General features: G+C 40.3%; 1 protein-coding gene across 1 annotated transcript in view; it reads left to right on the plus strand.

Annotated features, from left to right (window-relative positions):
• Positions 1 to 20830, plus strand: part of LOC150083090 (WD repeat-containing protein 13-like) — a 376518-nt gene extending 355688 nt beyond the window's left edge. The window contains exon 14 of the mRNA XM_090377026.1: positions 20617 to 20830. Coding sequence (XP_090233152.1) covers positions 20617 to 20801 — 185 coding nt within the window. The 3' untranslated portion in view covers positions 20802 to 20830. The remainder of the gene's footprint in view (positions 1 to 20616) is intronic.
• The last annotated feature ends 292 nt before the right edge of the window (positions 20831 to 21122 follow it).

The following is a 21122-nucleotide window of genomic DNA, read 5'->3' on the forward strand; positions in this document are numbered from 1 at the left end:
TTCAACTGCACTCTCGACCCAAAAATGGACAGAGTACGATGCACTGAGCACCGCACAACATTAATCAATAACCTGCAGGCCTTGATAAACAACAATGAACTGGTCGACATATTTAGACACAAGCACCCAGAAGAAAAGTCCTACACCTGGAGATCAGCAAATACAGCATCTGAAAGACTACCTTACCAAGCCCGACTGGACAGATACTACATCCCAAAACACACCATCCCCCTGGTCAGAAGCATCACACATTTGCCATCTTATATCTCAGATCACTCCTTTATCAAATTACAGCTCTCTTTCTCACCCAATCACTGCAAAAGTGGAAGTGCTTATTGGATGTTCAACAATAGCCTTCTTCAAGACAAGGAATACATTTCTAAGCTGCAAGACCTGATATCCAACCTTGCCCAATCCAAAGACAGATTGGAGCCCATGAACACGTGGTGGCCTAGATTTAAAAGTAAACTGAAATCATTCTCGCAAACGTACAGCCATCAGAAAAGTCAACAAAAGCGTAATAACCTCTATCAACTTGAGCAAAGGCTGAAAAACTCCGATCTGATAGTCAGACCTATCAGTCAACACTACAAGCCATACAAACCCACTTAGAACACTCTGCAAAAGGCGCCCTGCTCAGATCAAGATACACCCACATAAATCTATCTGTTACCCCAACCAAATACTTTTTCTCATTAGAAAACAGACATCAGAAATCAACCACCATCACTGCCATTCAGTTGCAAAACGGAAACATCACTGAAGACCCAGAGGAAATCTTCTCTGAAGTAACAAGCTTTTATAGAGAAATTTACAGTTCTCAAGAAACCTCTACAAAGGCAACGGAGGAAATCCTTTCAGGACTTAAAAAAAATCTCCCATACGGCCCAATGCAGTATGGAGAAACAAATCACCCTACAAGAACTAACAGCAGCATGCAAAGCCCTTTCCAAAAATAAATCACCAGGTCTGGACGGACTGACTTCTGAATTCTTCCAAACGTTTTGGGATAAACTCGGAGTGCTACTCTTTGAAATGCTTGAAGAAGCTCAGTTCCATGGACTACCAGCTTCGGTCACCACCTCTGTCGCTCGACTGATTCCCAAGAAAGGAAATCGCACCAATTTACAAAACTGGCGCCTGATTTCCTTAATGAATACGGACTGTAAAATCATTTCCAAAGCCATCGCCAATACATTAAAAGCCACTCTCCCTGATATCATCGATCACCAACAAACATGCTCTGTACCTGGAAGATCGATTCACGACAATCTACATCTGATCCGAGACCTCCTCTCCACTGCAAACAGCCAAAGAGAATTCCTAGCACTAATTAGCCTTGACCAGAAAAAGGCATTCGACAGAGTAGAACACAGCTACCTATTTCAAACCTTGAAAGCCTTTGGATATGGACCTTATCGGAGCAATCCATCTGCTATACAAGGAAGCCAAATTCTGCCTGAAACTCAACAACCAGCTCACCTGCCACTTTCCATATTCCAGAGGAATAAAACAAGGCTGCCCACTCTCTGGACAACTCTATGCAATTGCCATAGAACCATTCCTTAATAAAATTGCCACCAGTATACAATCCCGACGAACGCTGCTACCAGAACCCCACCTAAATATAACCTACTCAGCATACGCAGATGACGTCACAATTGCAATACGACACGAGAGTGAATTTGAAGTCATTGAAAAGGCTCATGATCTTTAGGTGCAAAACTCAACCACTGTAAGACCAGCGGCCTGTGGGCTGGCAACTGGAAAACTAGAACCGACTCCCCCATCCAAGGCACATGGTCCAGCGAGGGACAGAAATACCTAGGTGTGTACCTCGGCAGTACCCTCCTTTTCTCCCAGAAGAACTGGCCCGAATTGCTGAGTTGTTTCAACAAAGTACTCGGGAGATGGAGAAGCATGTGCGCCACATCTTCGCTGAGAGGGAGAGTGCTTGTGGTCAATCATATGGCGGCAAGCGTTCTCTGGCACACCTTCAAAATTCTCACTCCACCTGCTGACTTCCTCCACCAAATCCAGGCATCTGTCCGAAGCTTCCTTTGGAACAAAACCAACTGGATGTCCTGCTCCAAACTTAGCCAACCACTTACTCACGGGGGTCAAGGGTTGGTCTCTTTAGACAACAAAATCACAGCATTCCGGATCACCTTTCTTCTTAAGACGCTGCAAACAAAATACGCACATTCCAACACTACGGATAAACTACTAGCAACAGCCACTAGAAAACTATCCCTTTCAACAATATTGAGAATGGACATGGCACCAGTACCACTCAAACTACCGCCGTTTTATAAAGACGCACTATACCGCTGGAAAAAGCTAAACCTTCACCATAATCTTGAGAGAACATCCCTTCCCGGAATACTTTCAGAACCGCTCTTCTACAAAAAAAAGAATAATAGACCCTGCAAATTCTCTTCTTCCCAACGTGGAACTGGGCAGGAATAAGAACCATAGGCGACCTCCTGACACCAAGCCTTGAATGGAAAGGATCAGAAGATTTGCCCATTAAAACCATAAATGCAAAGCAGCAACACATACATCTAAAATCAGTGATCACACAAGCTCTTCCAGACATCACTACAACTAAAGGGATTGGAAATGTCACTGGATCCTCGCTTACACCAACCTTCGTCATCACATCACCAGAAGACACGGTACCTCTGTCCCCTTGTACCCTCCAAAAAAGTCTATCAGCTAATCATGTCTCGCCATGCAACCACGATTTTCCCGTCATCCACCTGCCAAGCTGTCCCTGCACCCCTCTCCACTCACCACAAGCCACCATCAAACTTTCAGTGGAACCTTCCGTACAGGACGAAATGTTCCAAATCGGACGCAGACATCCAGTGGAGACTGTGGCACAACATCCTTCCCACCCCATTCAAGCTACAAATCTTCAGGTTACGCTCCTCAAACTACTGCCTCTTCTGCGCCATCCCAGGTACCCTGGAACACATATACCTGGCATGCCCTGTGAACAAGGAACTCGTCAAATACGCTTTGGATGCAGCAAAGCTTGCCTGCAACCACGCCCACACTCCGAGGACTACTGGTACCTACTTCACTGAGCAGACAGCACACACCACCTGCAACTTCCTATTCATTGCGGCCAAGGCCGTCATTTACAACTTCTACTTGAAGCACACAAGAAGCAGTGACGATGTGCCTCCTGTCGAGACATCGGCGCAACATCTGAAGTGGAGCCTACGGAGGAAGTGCAGAGCAGACTTCTACTCGAATTCCACAGCAAAAAACCAGAAACTGTGGATCATCTTACCAGCGAATGGAACAGTGGCGGTCACCTCTTCACCATCACTGAACAGTCCATCACCTTCAACGTGTGATACTTAACATGAGAACGACCCAACCCCAAGAAACTGTTTTTTTTTCTTATTTCCAGAAATTACAATATTGAAACCTTTGTATTTCTTTCTAAAAAGTTTTCTTTATCTTTCTTTTTTGCTTTGTACATAGAATGTAAATAGTTGTTGAAAATGTATCTACTGTTCACGTTTTAATAAATAAAAAAAAAAAAAAAAAAAAATATATCTATCTATCTATCTCACTCTCTGTGGTTTATGTCACATCAGACACATGCTTTTGAGCTCCTGCCTCTTTGTCCTTAGACCAGGGTTCGAGCCCGTGACCACCAAATACGGAGGATGCGGAAAGGTTGGAACGACCACTACATATCCCCGGAACAATATGGCCTTAGTTGCTAATGCTCCTAAAAACCAAAAATAACAATAGCCTCTTTGTCCGTTTTCAGCGTTTGTCTGCGAGAACCCCATTTAAGACTTATATTGTTCGGTTCGTCTTTGGGAGAGCTTTCGAGTAGTAATAATTTTGTTTGTGTAGATTTAGTGGTGTTTGAGCTAAGTTAGATTTTAATTTTCAAATGTAACCATGGAAGGCTGGATATTCCAGTAATGGCTTATTCCACCCACCCCCAGCAATTGCCCCAGCTATGGCCAACGAAGATCAAACAACCACAGCGACGGAACCTACAGCTACTGCCAGCAGTGACCCTGACACCAGAAGCCACACCCTGTGGCAACAAATGAATACCTCAAGGTCCGTAACTGTTAATACTTATGCTAATGCCATATCAAATGGATTATGCTTGCCCCAGCAAAACCTCTGTCTCACAGCCCAGAATTGGATATATATGTGGTCGAACAACGCTCCAACAAATGAAGCAACGGCTATTACTTCCCGGGAAAATGGAATAGTAATCTTTGCTACCAAGGAAAATACTCCTTTAGAGCAGTACCTTACAGCGATCGCAGACAAAGTACCACCAAAAAATATTACTCATGCCTCCTGAGGGCCGGAACTGTGCAGGTGTATTTCAACCACCCCTCCTGGGTGCAAACTATCCTGCAAAATGGAATAGACATTGGTCTTCATCACCTGGAAGTGGTGCCAATTGCCTTAGCACCAACTAAAGTTACAATATCACACATCCCACCTGAGATTCCTCATCAATTTCTCAGAGGAATTTTATCCAAATACGGATCTGTTACTGGGAAAGTACGCACACTATCTGCATCAACCACAAAACTCAAATTTTCGCATATAAAAAGCTTCTGCAGGCAAGCACTTATGCACTTCGCCAACAGTGATGCAGAAAACAACATCCCGAAACTCAACAAACCCGATCAAAATGGAATAATTTACTCCTTTTATACCTCCATTTCCTCTCGAGGTTTCTTCTGCCACGAAGAGGGCCACATCAGGAAAAACTGCCCACATATCTCTAACTCTTCTGAAAGTAATAGCAATTGGGTGGCACCAACCAGGGTCAGACCAGATGCACAAAGTGAGCTGACTGTTAGAGACAATGGGGATACTGAAGAAACTGTCAAACAGTCTGAGAATATTCAGACCAAACTTTTCAAAATACTGACCAACCGAAACAAAAGATTTTTCTCAGAATCAACCCCCAAGCCAAAGTCACAAAACAGAAGAAGACAACATATATGGCAGCAGGAAAAGAGCAAACCCCTAACAAAAACAATAAGATTGACGAAAATAAATACAGAACACACCACAGAAGTCAAATGGTCAGATCACAAATAAGCCCATCATACCACCAAGTATGGAAATAAATAAATAAGCAGTTACAAACCACTCATGACCCAAATGCAGAAGAACCCGAATTTCTTGGGACTGACGAAGATACTAACCCTGATTCCCACGATTCAGGTGCTTCATAGGACGAGAAAAGCGACTTTCCCTACAACAAAGGCCCTTTAACTGTGGAAAAAACTATATTCCTTTCTATGGGAAGTATGCGGCTCCCCACAGAAGCTGGTGACAGCTCTGAAGTTCACCACTAACATACCCAAGCTGATCTCACAAATTACGGATCTGCGTTCCAAACTAAAAGGAAAAAAGGACAGGCAGATGTGAATAGATCCAAGCGTCTGTACTGATTAATTAACGGGCTGAAACAACAATACCATCAATCAGGATGTTAACCACTTTCAAAACTTGCAAACTTTCCCTTTATTTCTGTAGATAATGCTTAGCATTTTTTCTCTTAATGAAAGAGGATGCGCCTCTGCATTGTGCAATAAGCTGGCCCTTGACCAGATCCAATGACATTATGACCTATTCTTCCTACAAGAAACAAATATTAAAGCAGACACAAGTACATATGTGTTCTATCATTCTCAACCCAACAACATCATGGAGCAGGAGTGAGTATTGGCCTTCATCATGTCACCCTGTAAACTCAATGTGACAGCAGAGATTAGTATTAGTAATGGCCACATGTGGGTCGGAAAACTGCTAGCTTGGGGGGAGACAAAGACCAATAGATTGACAGTAGCCACTGGCAGAGGTGAAAGAGATTCTTGCACTGCTTCTATTAGAATGAGCAGAAGCCTGAAAAACAAGATGCATGGTATTTCAGAGACTGCTGGGAGCCATTGCGGTACAAGTAAACACATGGGTTGTGTTAGGGTAGCTAAGAATAGAAACAGGTGCAGGTATACTTGCGTGTACACCAATGCTAGGAGTTTAGTAAATAAATTTGATGAATTTGAGGTATTGCTCAAAACATCAAAGGCAGATATTGTTGGGATATCAGAGACGTGGTGTCACACAGATATAAGGGATGCAGAACTGCAATTTGGGGAGTACAACGTCTACAGAAAGGATAGACAGGATAGGAAGGGGGGAGGGGTTATGCTATTAGTTAAGAAACACATAAAAACCAAGGAAGTGAAGCCAGTCGACATCGCCGGACAGTGCAGTGTTGAGTCAGTTTGGTGTGACATAAGCATTGGGAGATCAAAATTGAGAGTAGGAGTGTGCTATAGGCCTAATGACTCTGATGAGTATAATAAGGAACTGTACAGGGAAATAGAGTGGGCCAGTAAATCAGAGAGTCTTATAATGGGAGATTTTAATTTCCCAGATATTGACTGGAATTTGGGGGCTGGTTACTCACACACTAGCAGGGCTTTTGTGGATTTATTGGATGATTGTTTTCTACATCAGCATGTTCGGGAGGCAACTAGAGGGAGTAATACTCTTGATTTGATTATCAGCAGTGATTCTTCATGCATTAAGAATCTGCAGATAAATGTACCACTAGGTGGCAGTGATCACAGTGTGCTGAAGTGGGATTTACTCAAAGAGGTAACTACCATTAGGGGTAAAGGGAAGGGTTATTGCTTCCATAAAGGCAACTACGATGGACTGAGACAGTATTTAAATTCTATACAGTGGGACCAACTGATGATGTTACCAACAGCAAATTCAAAATGGGAAGCATTCAAAGAACTTATCTTGGAAGCTACTAGGCTTTACATACCAACTAAGAAATATTGTTCAAGGTTTAGGTCAAAATGGATGTCAGATGAACTAATGAGGCATATGGCAGAGAAGAAAAATGCATGGGATACTTACAAATTAACACATGGCACAGAAGCCTATGATAGATACAAGTTGATATGCAACCAAGTTACAAAGGAGGTTAGGCAGGCGAAGGCAGATTACGAGAAATCCTTTGCAAGGGATGCAAAGAAAAACAACAAAGAGTTCTTTACTTATGTAAACTCTAGAAGGAAGGGGATGAATCAGATTGGTCCACTTGATATTGATGGGTCAACTGTTGATGATCCTGCTCAGGTAGCTAACAAACTAAATGAATATTTTGCATCGACATTCACACATGAGGAGTTATTCAGCAAGGGGAATGCCAGAGGTGTATTCAACTCTAGCAGTAAGCTACAGAATCTTGAAATAACTGGGAGTAAAGTGGAGGAGAAACTGTTGAAGATAAACACAAGAAAGGCACCCGGTGTGGATGGGATCTATCCAGTTATATTAAAGGAGGCAGCAAAGGAAGTAAGCAAACCCTTAGCCATAATTATGAGAGCTTCCTTGGACTCAGGGGAGGTACCCATAGACTGGAAATGTGCAAATGTGACCCCAATTCACAAAGGAGGATCAAAGGCTGACACAAGTAATTATAGACCTGTGAGCTTAACTTCTGTTCCAGGAAAATTAATGGAGGCACTGGTTAAAGAAGCACTGCAGGATCATTTAGACAAGACTTCAGTTATAACTCAGACACAGCATGGTTTTGTTAAGGGGAAGTCTTGCCTGACCAACTTGATTGGATACTATGATGCAGTCACAAAAGAACTGGATGCAGGGAATAACTTTGATATTATATATTTGGATCTTAGAAAGCCTTTTGATACTGTTGCACATGGACGACTGCTACACAAATTGGAGCAGTGTGACATTGGAGGCAAATTGCTGCTATGGATAAAGGGGTGGTTGAGGGGGAGAAGACAGAGAGTGGTAATCAATGGACACTGCTCATCATGGTCTAATGTTATTAGTGGAGTCCCTCAGGGCTGGGTCCATTATTGTTTTCTGTATTTATAAATGATATTGATGATGGTATATTAAGCTTAATGTCCAAGTTTGCAGATGATACAAAGGTTGGCAGGGTTGTCAAGGACACTACTGACATTATGCTGCTGCAACAGGATCTGGAAAGGTTGAGCAGATGGGCTGAGAGGTGGCAAATGAAATTTAACATTGACAAATGTAAAGTACTACACATGGGAAACAGCAACCCCAGAGCAACGTATCAACTCTGTGGTACTACACTGACAGTGGTAGAGAATGAAAGGGACTTGGGGGTGGTTGTGCAGGCAGATATGAAGTTCTCTGAGCAGTGCAGACGGGCTGCAAGAGTAGCTCATGGAGTATTGTCAATGATATACAGGAATTTTTCCAGCAGGGATAAGGAGGTGATTATTCCGTTGTATAAGGCAATGGTCAGGCCACACCTAGAGTACTGTATACAGGTCTGGAGGCCTCATTTCAAGAAGGATGTAGAGCTGCTGGAACGAGTACAGAGAAGGGCAACAAGATTAGTGAATGGAACAAAGGGGTGCTCTTACGAAGAAAGGCTTAAGTTTTGCAAATTACAGTGTCTGGAGACTAGGCACCAGCGAGGTGATCTGATAGAGGTGTATAAAGCCTTGAATGGTTTAAGCATGCTCAATGCTGATGGGATTCTTCCTCTAGCTCAGAAAAATCACCTGAGAGGACATAAATTCAAATTGAGGAAAGACAGATGTAGGATAGACGTGCGGAAATTTGCCTTTAGCCAGCGGGTGGTTGGTTGGTGGAACAGACTTCCATCCCTTGTGGTGGAGGTTGATAGCCTAAATAAGTTTAAGGCTCAGCTGGACAGGTATTTTGAACGAACAGAGGGGTGAAGTGGAAGTGGGTTTTTTTTTTTTTTTTTTTTTGGCTGATGCTGCATAAGCTTGCTTTCTTGCATCAAATGCCTGTACTAATGCTAATGTGCAAGGAAGCCTATGGCTTATGCTGTACCAACCAAAAAATAATGATAATAATAAAATAAAATAACAAAAAATACATAAAATAAAATAATAAGAATAACAACAAATTAATAATAATAAGAAGAAAAATTTTTAAAAAAATTATAGTAATAAAAATTATTAAGAGAAAAGGAAATGGACAACCTATGCATTTCCCTCCTCCTTAGATAATTATCCAGCTGACCTTTGAATTTCCCTACACTGTCAGCCTCTACCACCCATTTAGGTAACTTATTCCAGTAATTTATAAATCACTGGCTAAAATAAAACTTCCTGCAATCCAGTCTAAACAACTCCCCCCATAACTTGAAATTATGGCCCCTAGTTCTAGAATCATTTAAAACTGTGAAAATTTCGTCCTTATTCATTTTGCTTATGGCTCTAGAGCCTTAAACACGTCAATCAAGTCTCTTCTAAGGTGCCTAGTTTCCAAACTCTGCAACCCACATATTCGAAGTCTTTCCTTATATGAATGCCCTTTTGCCGATCTCACCAGGCGAGTTATCCGTCTTTGGACCCTTTCAAGAAGAACAATGTCTTTCTTTAGGTGCAGTCTCCATACTTGAACAGTGTCTTTCTTTACACAGGGTAGCCAAGAATGAAAAAAGCCCTAGGTAATTGTGCAATGCTCAGAGAACTATGAAGTTCTCTGAGCACTGCACACTGGAATTTCACTAGAAGGGTTTAGGCCAGGGGTGGGCAACAGCCGGCCCGCGACGATGTTGAATCCGGCCCCCTCAGTAAATGCATAAATATAGAAAATCCATACCTGACTACACTCGCCGTAATCGTTCGGCTTAATTCGGTTCAATCGGGAATCGCGGCCAGTACAACAGTAACCAAGTGATTCTACGCAGCGTCAAAGAGTTATTTCCTAATTATTATTGTAGCATCAATCGAACGAAGTTCCTTTGGGTTTGACTTCTTATTGAAAAAAAATAATATTGGTGCGAGATATTTTATGTTTTATGCCTTTTCTAATTATTACAATTTTTAATTTAATATAATTAATATAATGAGCCAATTAAAAAAAAAAGAAAAATTGATGCCAAATGCCGCATTTTCAATGATAATTGGACATTCAGATATTTAATTGCAAATATAGACGATAAAGCTGTTTGTTTGGTTTGTAACGAAACTATTTCCGTTTTTAAAGAATATAATCTAAAAAGGCATTTTTCAAAAAAAACATTTCGTAAAATATAAGCTATTTTCACCGGAACAAATGAAAATTGAAGCAGAAAATTTAAAATGTGGTTTGCGTGAGCAACAAAATACTTTGAAAATTTTGTCAAAACAGATAGAGCTCTGACAAATTTAAATATTGTATTTACTTTTTTTAAAAATACATTAATAATTTGGTAATTCAAGTAATATAACATTTTTTAGGTTCTGATTTTTTTTATTAAATCGTTCAATCTATTCCGGCCTGCATCATGATGCGAAAATTTCATTCGGCCCGCATCATGATACAAAAATTTCATTCGGCCCGCTGACGAAAAAAGTTGCCCACCCCTGGTTTAGCCGGTGTTACCCATTGTATAAGGCAGCAGTTACACTACATTTGGAGTATTGCTTACAGGTCTGAAGATCTTATTTTAGAAAGAATGTAGAGCCATTGGAACAAGTATAGAGAAGGGCAATAAGATTGGTGAGAGGAACAAAGGGGGGGGTGGGTGCTCTTACCAAGGTGCACTTGCTGCCTCCCTTAAGATTATAGGGTAAATGCTATCACCGAGGAGCCTTACTGGCCTGTAGGCTTGAAAGTTTTTCATTAAATAATCGTGCGAAATTTCAACATCATTAATAACATTTTTTTCAACTTCACTCCCAGAATTTCTCATTGACGTGAAGGGTTTTTCTTATGTAAATATCGATGCAAAGTAACTCGAATTCGTCTGCAACTTCAGCTGGGGTATCTAATATTATCCCACGTCCATTACATAACGGTCCGATCTGGTTTGTCCTTCTCTTCTTTGCATTTATATATTTGAAGAATTCCTTATTCCCCTCTTTTCCAGCGATTTCTCATAATCTGCCTTTGCCAGCCTAACCTTTTCAGTGGCATTATTACAGATCAATTTGCAGTTTCCCTTAACCTGTTATAGGCTATGGTACTTTTTATTGCTCTGTAACTTTTCCATGGCGTCTTTTTCTGCTCAAGTAATTTGGCAGCTTCATTATTCATCCAACTTGGAATCCTCCTCATGGAGTATTTTTTAATGGTATGTAAGCATTCAAGGCTTCTGTGATTAATGTTTTAAAGGTATACATTAATTCAATTGTATTTGCTCTCTGGGAGATATCTACCCACTTAATAGAGGCCATGTAGCACCTTAAGGTAATTTCCTTTCCTGAAATTATAACCGATTCCTTTGCCTTTAACTACTGCTATCTCTCTCCATCGTCGGCGTCTCCGTAGCCAGGTGGGCAGGAGCAGCAGTGCATCGCACACGCTTCTTGATTAGACCGGGGTTCGAGCCCGTGACCACCAAAAACGGAGGATGCGGAAAGGTCAGGGAATGACCACCGCATGTCCCGGAGCAATATGGCCTTAGTTGCTAAAGCTCCAAATAACAAAAACAAACAAAATCTCTCCATCGTCCACCGTAGAACTCCATGATCATTCCTGCTACTGTCAGCACTATTATGTCATGGGTGATGATGAGATCTAGAGTATTCTTTTCCCTAGTACTTTCCCTGACATGTTGATACAAATAACAATCATCTAGTTGATTTAAAAATTTTGTCCCCATGTGGAATTTCCTTCCCATTTGCTCCAGTCAATTAGAGGCAAATTTAAATCACCCATAATAAGACATTCACGCTTACCTGCCCATTCCATTTGCATATAGAGGCTCTCATCATAATCTTCACAATCACCTGGCCTGTAGATTACTCCCACTCTCATTATACCTTTGCTTCCAACTATTTCGCACCATACAGATTCTATGTTAGCATGCAAAACATCTGAATCCAGGAAAGCTTTCATCGTGCTCAGGCTACTGTTGATAAGAAGAATGACCCCATCACCCCTTCTATCTTACCTGTCCTTCCTAAATACATTATACATACTGTACTGAAATTCATCATCCCTTATCTCCTGGTGGCACCACGTTTCTGTATGCCCTATTATATCAGTGTTACTTGTCCTAACCAGCAGTTCGAATTCACTCATTTTATTAACAACACTTCTGACATTACTGTATAAACAATTAAGACTTAGTGTTCTTGTATAGTTAACTACCCTGACACACCCCTTAAAGTTATTTAAACTTGCTTCCCTGGCATTTGTTACCTGCTGATTTGAAACGCATTTTCCCTCAGAGCATCTTGCTACTATGTTCTGTTGCGGTAACAAACAAATACTCTTGAGGTATGGGCAAGAATAAATTTGACAAATGCTGTCAGATAAATGCATATCTATATTACCCTTGCCCCTCCAAACTAGCAGTTTCCCTTAACCTTTAATGTATCCTCAATAATACTGGCAAAAACTTTTGCACCACCTTTGTTTAAATATATCCCATCTCTGCAAAACAGATTCCTTCTACCTATGAGTGCGGGCCAAGCTGATAGAAATTCCCCCCCCCTCCAAAAGCCTTGCAGAGTTCATCAAGTCTTGAGATAATTCACAAGGCTTTCAGCATATAATCCCTCCTATCATGCCTGGGCAGAATTGCAGACACAGACATTGTGACCTAACTCGCAACATTTCTTCAGCATGGTCCTATATTTGTCTAACAGATCGTCAGATCACGTATGCTTAATGCCATTGGTCCCCACATGAATAATAACATTCTCTTTTCGCCCCCTTAAAATCTGACAGTCTGTTGGTGGTGACATCATTAATAGTTGCTCCCGGCAGACACCCTGGTATGTCTGCCAGGAGCAACTATTACAAAAAATATTTCCCTGACAATGGAGTCTCCTAATAAAACTAGGTCCTTTTGAACTAGAGTAGTTTGCACCTGGTTATTCTGTTCTGGAGCCAGAATCAGGAGTGCATCGCTTGGTAGATTGCTAGAGTCTTGAGTTCCTGACGAGCTCCCAATTACATTATTCTCGAGGGCAAGCACCTGTTTTTACAGTGACTCAAATTGTTCTAGCAATGCACCAAATTGTAACTTAAGATCAGTGCACTCCTTACAACAGTGACAAAGAAAAGAATCTGCAAGTGAGCTAGGATTATACACTAGGTCTACCTTGGAATACATGCCACAGGTTCTGCAAAGGATAAAATCATGACTCACCTGGAAATCGACATCAGCTATTTCCGTATGAGTCATAGTACCGTATGAGTCATGTCTGACGAAGTGTTCAGGGCAGATCTTGTAATAACCATTATAAAATTTACTAATTATTAATAAAACAAACTTTCAAAAAATTATATTTATAATATAAAAAAATAAATCAAACTATTACGGAGAAAAAAACTTATTAAAATAAACTTTACAGTATACTAAAAAACCTTTGAAATCCTGCTCTACTTCACTAATCCTGCTTTAATCCCCTCTTTATCTATGCTTCTTTAATATCGCTATGAAGAGCTGTAATAGGCACATCTACTCGCCACAAATGCCAATAATAGAAAACAGTAGATCGCTGGCTACACAATTTACGCTTTCTAAGCATGCCCCAAAAGGAAACCCTGCACATTTTTAACATCTACATGGCACAGCATGACAGCCTTGCTATTCAAAATAATCAACTTCATACAAGTGAGTGTATTTAATGTCAAACGGCACCAGGGGTTTCCCCCATCTCTGCGTTGCTTTCATTGTATGCGTACCAGTTCACTGGGAAGGCCAGAGATTTAAAAGTGTACGGATATTGTATGAGTGTAGTGTTTTGTATCGTTGTTCTTCTGGTCATTTAGCCAAGTGTGGGCAACGTTGGGCTCATGCTGGAGCCCAACATTGCCCACACTTGGCCTCGTGGAGCAGACTAGATACACCAGTATTAAGAAATTATTTACTCTGGCAGGCCCTGCCACCTAGGTTCCTGAGATTTCAGTGGCTAGGGCCTATGGAGAAAAAAAAAAAAAAAAAATAGGGAGTGATGGACACTACAATCTAGTTAAGCCAAAAGGGGTTCACATATGCAGTGAGAATTTGGACACTTAAAAATTTTTCATTGTGTGGAGCATTCGCTGACAATATAGGCAGAGTAGAGAGGGAGACTGAAGACTGGGGGGAAAGAGAAGTATGGAGACGATAGAGAAGGCGACCCCAAGTGAGAACAGTGGGGCATGCCCGTGCCCCACCAGGAGAAGAAATAGGGGGTGGCGGGAGAGGAGGGACAGGAGCACTGTCACCTCCCCCACCAGGGAAGGGAATGAAAGTCTATTAGGCTAGAGCCCAGCACAGGTCGCCAATAGGGCATGTGGCAGCAATTGCTGCTGTTCAGTTCAGTTGTGATGTTTGGATTTCCAGTCCACTTGACTGGCTTATGTTTCGTTTTTCAAAGGTTATTTCAGTCAGTTTCAGGATCAAGTCTGGTTATCTCAGTTCTAGATATGAGCCCGAGTCGAACCCTGTGTCCCAGTGTGCAATCGGAGAGTTGAAGTTTGCACTCCATCCAACATCATTTGGGGATATCCTTCATTCACTCTTGTCCTAGTGGGTTTTCACTCTTGCTCATTCTTGGTCCATTTAAGTGGGCATGTTTTCCTCATCAATTTGGGTTTTTTCCTGTTCCTTTCAGTTTTGGTCAGGTAAAGTCAATGTCCTGGTTTGTCGGTCATTGTGGAAGGCAAGTTCAATTCTTCAGCTGTAGGCATTTTGCGCGTATCAGCTGAATGGTGTGTGCTCATCTTCTGTGTCCAGGAGATGATGTTCTTGGTTCTTTGGTGGTGCTGGTAGTGGCAGCAGAACTGCGTCTTAGTCAAGTTGTGGGAGGTCTAATGATGAAATCAGCCTAGCATCCAAGTTATAAGGTGTTCATTATCTTGTTTTAATTAGTCTGGTCCATGAATCGCAAGTAGTGTTCTTCTTTTGGAGAACAAGTCTTGGGCAAATCGCAAAAGTGTCCTGTATTCCGTCTCTGTATCTAGGTGTAGCTCCTGGTCCTGCAGCATGTCTAATCCTGGTAATTAGGAGGCATCGTATATTCTCTTAGTATTCGCATCTATGCATCAAATGATGCCAGGTCTCTGCCTCTCCACAGAAGCAGAGAGGGCTATCAACCAGCCCAAAGGATGTCAATTTGGCATTAAAATGGCCATGTCCTATCATCAAATAGGTTGTTTTCATTCTAGGAGGAACCAGGCAGGAGCCTGGGGGTACACCCTGTCAATGTCTTGGTTTTCTCCATCTTATGGTTGTTTGCGGGGTTGGTGGTGTGTCCCACATGGGTAATTTGTACTGCTTTGGCAAGGTAATATAGCATCATTGTTCTACCAGCTTCAAGATCCAGTTGTAGAGCACCCGCCAGCACCTGGAGGGTGTGCAGCAGGCACGAGTAAGCAAAAGGAGGACAGATCTGTGGATGGTATCAAGCTTTCTTCTGTTGACTGCAATTGTGGCTTTCTGGTACCAGATTGGTGAGGCATACATGATTATAGGAAGAAAGGTGGTTTTATAGTATAGGGTTAGGGTGCTTTTGTTGAGTCCCCAGTCTCTCCTGTTAACTCTGGCGACGAGATCTGAATAATTCCTTATTTTGCTTCTTATGTGTTTCAAATGGGGTTGAAATGAGCGGTTAGGGTCCAGGATGATGCCCAGATATTTTATCTGGGTGTTAAGTTTGAGAGTTGTGTTGTCAATCTTGATCTGTGGCGGTCTTCGGGTTTGTAGTTTTCCTTTCAGGAGCATTGTGCAGGTCTTTGCCGGAGAGAGAGATCTGCAAGCAGTGGGTTAAGGCCCATTCCTTTAGTATTGTCAAAGCTGGATTTGCAATGGCTTCTAGTTGGGCCCAGGAGTCTGCAGTTATTGTCAAAATAAGGTCATCTGCGAAGGCCTGGGTACGAGCTTCTCCCAAGTTCATTGCCAGGAACTCATCCAGAACCATGTTCCACAGGAGCAGCCCCAGGACAGATCCTTGGGGGCAACCCCTGAAGACAGGTCTAGCCAGACTCCTGTATGGTGCATTTACTTGTATTCTTCTTCCAGACAGGTACGTTTTCATTATGCTGTGTAGATTCATTGATATGGATGCTTTCCTGAGTCTGGCAAGGACACTCGGCCACCATATTGTGTCAAACGCCCCTGCAAAATCGATTGAGATGACTAGGAAGTATTTCCTGTCACACACTTCAGCAGCAACCAGAAGGGTCTTTAGCGCATCAATGGTCGAGGTTCCAGGCTTGAAGCCAAATTGGTTCAGGCTTGAGAGTCCGGCCACATTTTAGTGGTGTTGAATTCTTTTATGTAGCAACCTCTCTAGAAGCTTGCTGGCCACAGTAAGCAGGTCAATTGGCCAGTACAATTCTGGTTTCTCTGTGGTTTTGTTAAGTTTTTGATGATCAACTTTACATTTGCTGTCTTCCAGTCTTCTATTGGAAAACAGCAAATGTAAGATGCAACAGAAAGGTGCCTGTTGAGAGATATGTATTGAACAGTTGTAGCAGTAATTGTGGTGCGGTTTCGACTATTTTCTTCATGATTTCTGGTTCCAGGAGATCGAGTCCTGGACACTTATTGTTTCTGATCTGTGCGGCCGCTGTTTGGAGTTCCTTAACAGTGAAGGGTGCCTCAGTTGCTCCGCGTGGTATTCGTCATTGGCTTGGCAGATCTGATGCTGCTTCAGTATGTAAGGCTGAACTAGTTCATGAAAGATTGTGTTCAATATATTTCCTATTGACTTGTCCCACTTTGTGGCCAATGTACCTTGCAGCATTATTGTTGATGTGATGACTTCATCTCTGGGGAGTTTGTTAGTGGTAATTTTGTACGCCACTCCTCAGGGATCGTTGTTTCCAGTGGTGGAGACCAGTTGTTCCCAGGCCTTCTGCTTGGATTTTTGAATGAGGCTGGTGTAGTGGATCCTTGCATTCATATAGCTTTCCCTCAAGGCAGTGACCTTGGCTGCAGGCCAGCTACATCGGGATATTTGAAACTGCTTCTGCCTTGTGATTACTTCTCTTCTCAGCTGTTGGATTTCAGGTGTCCACCAAGGGATAGCACCAGGCCTCGGATTCTTTCTTTTTATTGCTGCTTCAGAAGCTGCTATGATTATCCTTGTGACTTCCCTCTGTAGATCATTGGGTTCTCTCAGTTGTCGAAGGTGTTCATTTGTAGAGGCAGTCAAGTGTTCCTTGAAGAGTTCCCAATCAGCTTTTTTTAGTTACAAACCTATTAGTGGCCTGTTTGATTAGTGGTGATCTGGTATGTAATCACTCTGTGGTCCGAAGTCGTCCAGGAGTCCTGCGCCTCCCAATCAGAGATGTAGCCAGCGATGTTGTTGGTTGCTAAGGTGATGTCTATAGTTGCCTCCCACAGAGTGTTGCAGAAGGTTGATAGCTGATTTTGTCTGTTGATTGGTACTAGAGGGGAGGCTGCGAGGAAGTCCTCAAGGAGCTGTCCATTTCTTGTCCCCCGGCAGTCCGATATGGTGCTATGCCAGGTTGGGGACTGGCAATTTACATCGGCACCAATGAGAATCCTCTAGTTGGGCAATGTGTCGAGTAGTGTCTGTAGGTACTGGTTTGCAAAGAATATTTCCTCTCCCGGCCTGCCGTATAGGAAGACCACGTAGATAGGCCTCAAGGCTGTAAGTAGGTAGATGCAGGCTAGCCAGGGGGTGTCATCTTCCACCTGGATGACCTTGTATGTCACTGGATATCCTCTCTCATGCTTTAAGTGTGTGTGTGTAAGGCTCCTGGAGGATTATGATGTCGGCATTCACTTCATCTTCCTTAATTCTGAGTTCTTCTGCAACTGCTTTTGATCGTTGGGCATTCTGTTGGAGTATCTTGAGCTTTGTAGAATTAAACGATTTATGGCGTGTCCCCATAGTCAATTCTGTTCTTGTGTTGACTCTTTATTTTCAGGTATGTCGGGCAGTTAGGGTCTCTTATTGAGTGTGAGTTGTTAAGCTTGCAGTTGGAGCACTGTGGGTCTTTACCTTTGTTAGGACATGAGTTTTCATGTCCTAACAAAGGCAAAGTTTAAACAATTATGTTTATGTTTAAAACTTAGCCTGTAAAATCAAGCAAATTATAATAATAAAGGAATTATTTATGTCTAACAAATGTTAAAGAATATTTATTTTATTCTTTATCATCATTGACTAAATGCACACTCGCTGTTTGCTCATTATCGGCTCAGCACTCATTAGTTTGTTGCACGAGGTGTCGTCTTCTTCAGAAATGCTTCAAGAGGTGTTTGTTTTCAAGATAATCTTCTCTTTTCTTTATAAATTTCAATGGCATGCATAAGCATTTTTAATGGAATGCACAAATTGAACTAGCACGATTTGCACAGAGTAACAAGGAATGAAGAGAAGATTCTGAAATTTTATTTATTTATGTTTTTTATACGATTGAAATTTCAGTAAAGGGGAAACACATTTCACCATAATAACGTAAAAAAAACTCAATTCCAACTATTGGTATTTTCGCAAATGCAATAACTTCGAATTTACTAACCATTTATAATTGCTTATAGTAACAAAAAAGCCCAATGAACCAGAAAGTAAAAATTGTTTTTATTGTTTTATGGTCATGACCTCCAGAAATGTGCGTTATAAAAATATCATAAAGCCGTTCAAAATTGGTTCTTATAGCAGCGCATATGATAACAATGAAAGTGTAGTGCATTTTAATAATTTGAATTGGTAATACAATTTACACTATAAAAATTATCTTTTAGAGAATTACATAGCAAAAATTTCAACTTCTGAGGTCATGGAATGAACTACCAAAAAACAATGTGTTATTGGGTTCACATTACAATATTTTCACGCTACGATGGTGTCTCTGGAACTGTTTAAATTGTAAAGTGGGGAACACTATATTTTATAGCTATGCGTGTGGTGTGAAATGCAGTATTTATGAATGTATAACATTCGTTTTTTGAAATTAATGTTCATATTTTCGATTTTGTGATGATACTTGAAAAAAAAACTTGTGAACCTGGAAACTCGTAAATCGGGAACTGCTTGTACTCCCTCCTATCGTGTCTGGGCAGAATTATAGACAGTTTTAAATTTAACCCTAACTCACAACTTTTTTCCAGCATTGACCTGTAGAATTGGAATCTTCTATTTGTTGGTAAATTGTAAAACTAAATCGACTAAATTTTGTATGAATTTTTGGTGAACACCATGTGCACTGCACCCACTGTAGCAACTGTGAACATTCCAATATTGATGTTTTAAATGAAAGTGCACCTTTAAACGATATTTCCTTTACAATATGTTATATATGAATCATTATGTTAATGCCAAAATTGACAACACAAGCCTGAATCATTATTGTAATATTATCAGGTTATATTACAATTTCCATTTCTTGTAGCATATACTACCAAAGGATTCCATGAAATTATTTTATTCTTGCATTATGCTTCATTAACTTAATTTAAATTTTTGATTTTATCTTATTTTAAACTAGCTTTACATTTTATTTGTATAGCCAGAATATTAACTAATTTTGGCATCAGTATTATTCTTGATTATTAAGGTTTTTTTCAAGCACTTGAGATATTTATTTTAAACATCTCAATTCATTGAAATGACACTTCAATCAAGTTTCTTAAAGTACAGTATATGTATAAAGTATAGCTGGCTGTGATGATGATGTGAGATTGTGCCTTCAAATTCATCAACACAAAAATTGCTCAGCTCATTGACTCAATGCTGCTGAAAACCATTACCTGTTAGGGCTGTCGCAGAGTATAAATATACAACTTAAAATAACTATTAAAGAATAACAGTTAAGGTTTTTTTTTTTTTTGTAAATCTTGCAGGTTCTTGTGAAAAACCTGAGTTTCCTGAAAAATGAAATATGTACTCCTTGTGCAAAATATACTAATTCAGCATGATATAAATGACTTGAAATTCAACAAGTTGACTGCCTTAAAAGATTACTGCAACAATCCGTTGCCTTTGTCATATAGCATCCTTTCATGATAGCATCTTGTTTAAAAGTTTCATATGACTTTTTGCTATAATTAAATTAATTGTAAAATTGTTTTAATTGATTTTTTGAGCATTATGTTCATGCATTATTTTCCCTCAGTGGCATTGAATTCACTCTTAATTTGTTAACAATTTATGGTTTTGTTTAATTATAATTCATTATGTGTTTATTATGATGTAAGCATGTTGTCCAAAGAGTTAAATTAATGTAGTACTATGAAATATAGTACCACCGGTACATGAAAAATCATTTTAAAACCTCCTACCCTGCCCCAAGTACCTTGGTACTATATTTCATAGTACTACATTAATTTTAATTCTTTCATGCTTTAAATGCTAAATCAAACAATAAGGTAGGAAGGTAGGAGTTAGCAAGCAACAAAAGAACAATTTATTCTCATATATCTATGTAAAAATTTTAACACAATTTTATATGGGCATTTTTTTTTTTTTTTTTATTAGTTATGATGAAATGAGGTTGCATCATTCTTTACAGACCACACTGATTAAAATGGGTTTAATTTTGGCTGTCCACTTGACTTTAAAAACTGTTTTCACTTCTTAGTTTATCTTATGATTATTTTATTTTAAAATATAAATTCAAAAAAAAGCCCACTTTATTTTCTAGTAACTGGAAGTGAAGACATGTGTGTGTACTTCTTTGACGTTGAGAGAGATAACAAACCTTGTGTGAACAAGCTCCAGGGGCATTCTGCACCAGTATTGGATGTATGCTTCAATTATGATGAAAGTCTCCTTGCTTCTAGTGATGCTCATGGAATGGTTATAGTATGGAAACGAGAAAAAAGATAGAGATAAAATAAACACAAAAGGATCATTGATATAACACCACAAGATCCTTTCTTGTAAATTATTGAAATTTTATTTATTTTTAATAAATAAAAATATGCAGAAATTACATAGATTCATATTGAATCTATAACTGTTGATTATTTTCCTTAATATTTTAATATTTTCAGTTATATAACTCATTTTTTGTAACTTTTTTATTGCAATAACATCCAATTTTGCAGATAAACAAAACAAAACAATTCCTAAAATATAATAGTATACATAATTTAAATGGCAAAACTTACTCTAATTCTAAAGCCTTCTGAAAATAGAAAAGTTGAA

This window comes from Mastigoproctus giganteus, chromosome 7, assembly GCF_048544385.1.
Source record: "Mastigoproctus giganteus isolate SK-2022 chromosome 7, ASM4854438v1, whole genome shotgun sequence".
Classification (NCBI taxonomy): domain Eukaryota; kingdom Metazoa; phylum Arthropoda; class Arachnida; order Uropygi; family Thelyphonidae; genus Mastigoproctus; species Mastigoproctus giganteus.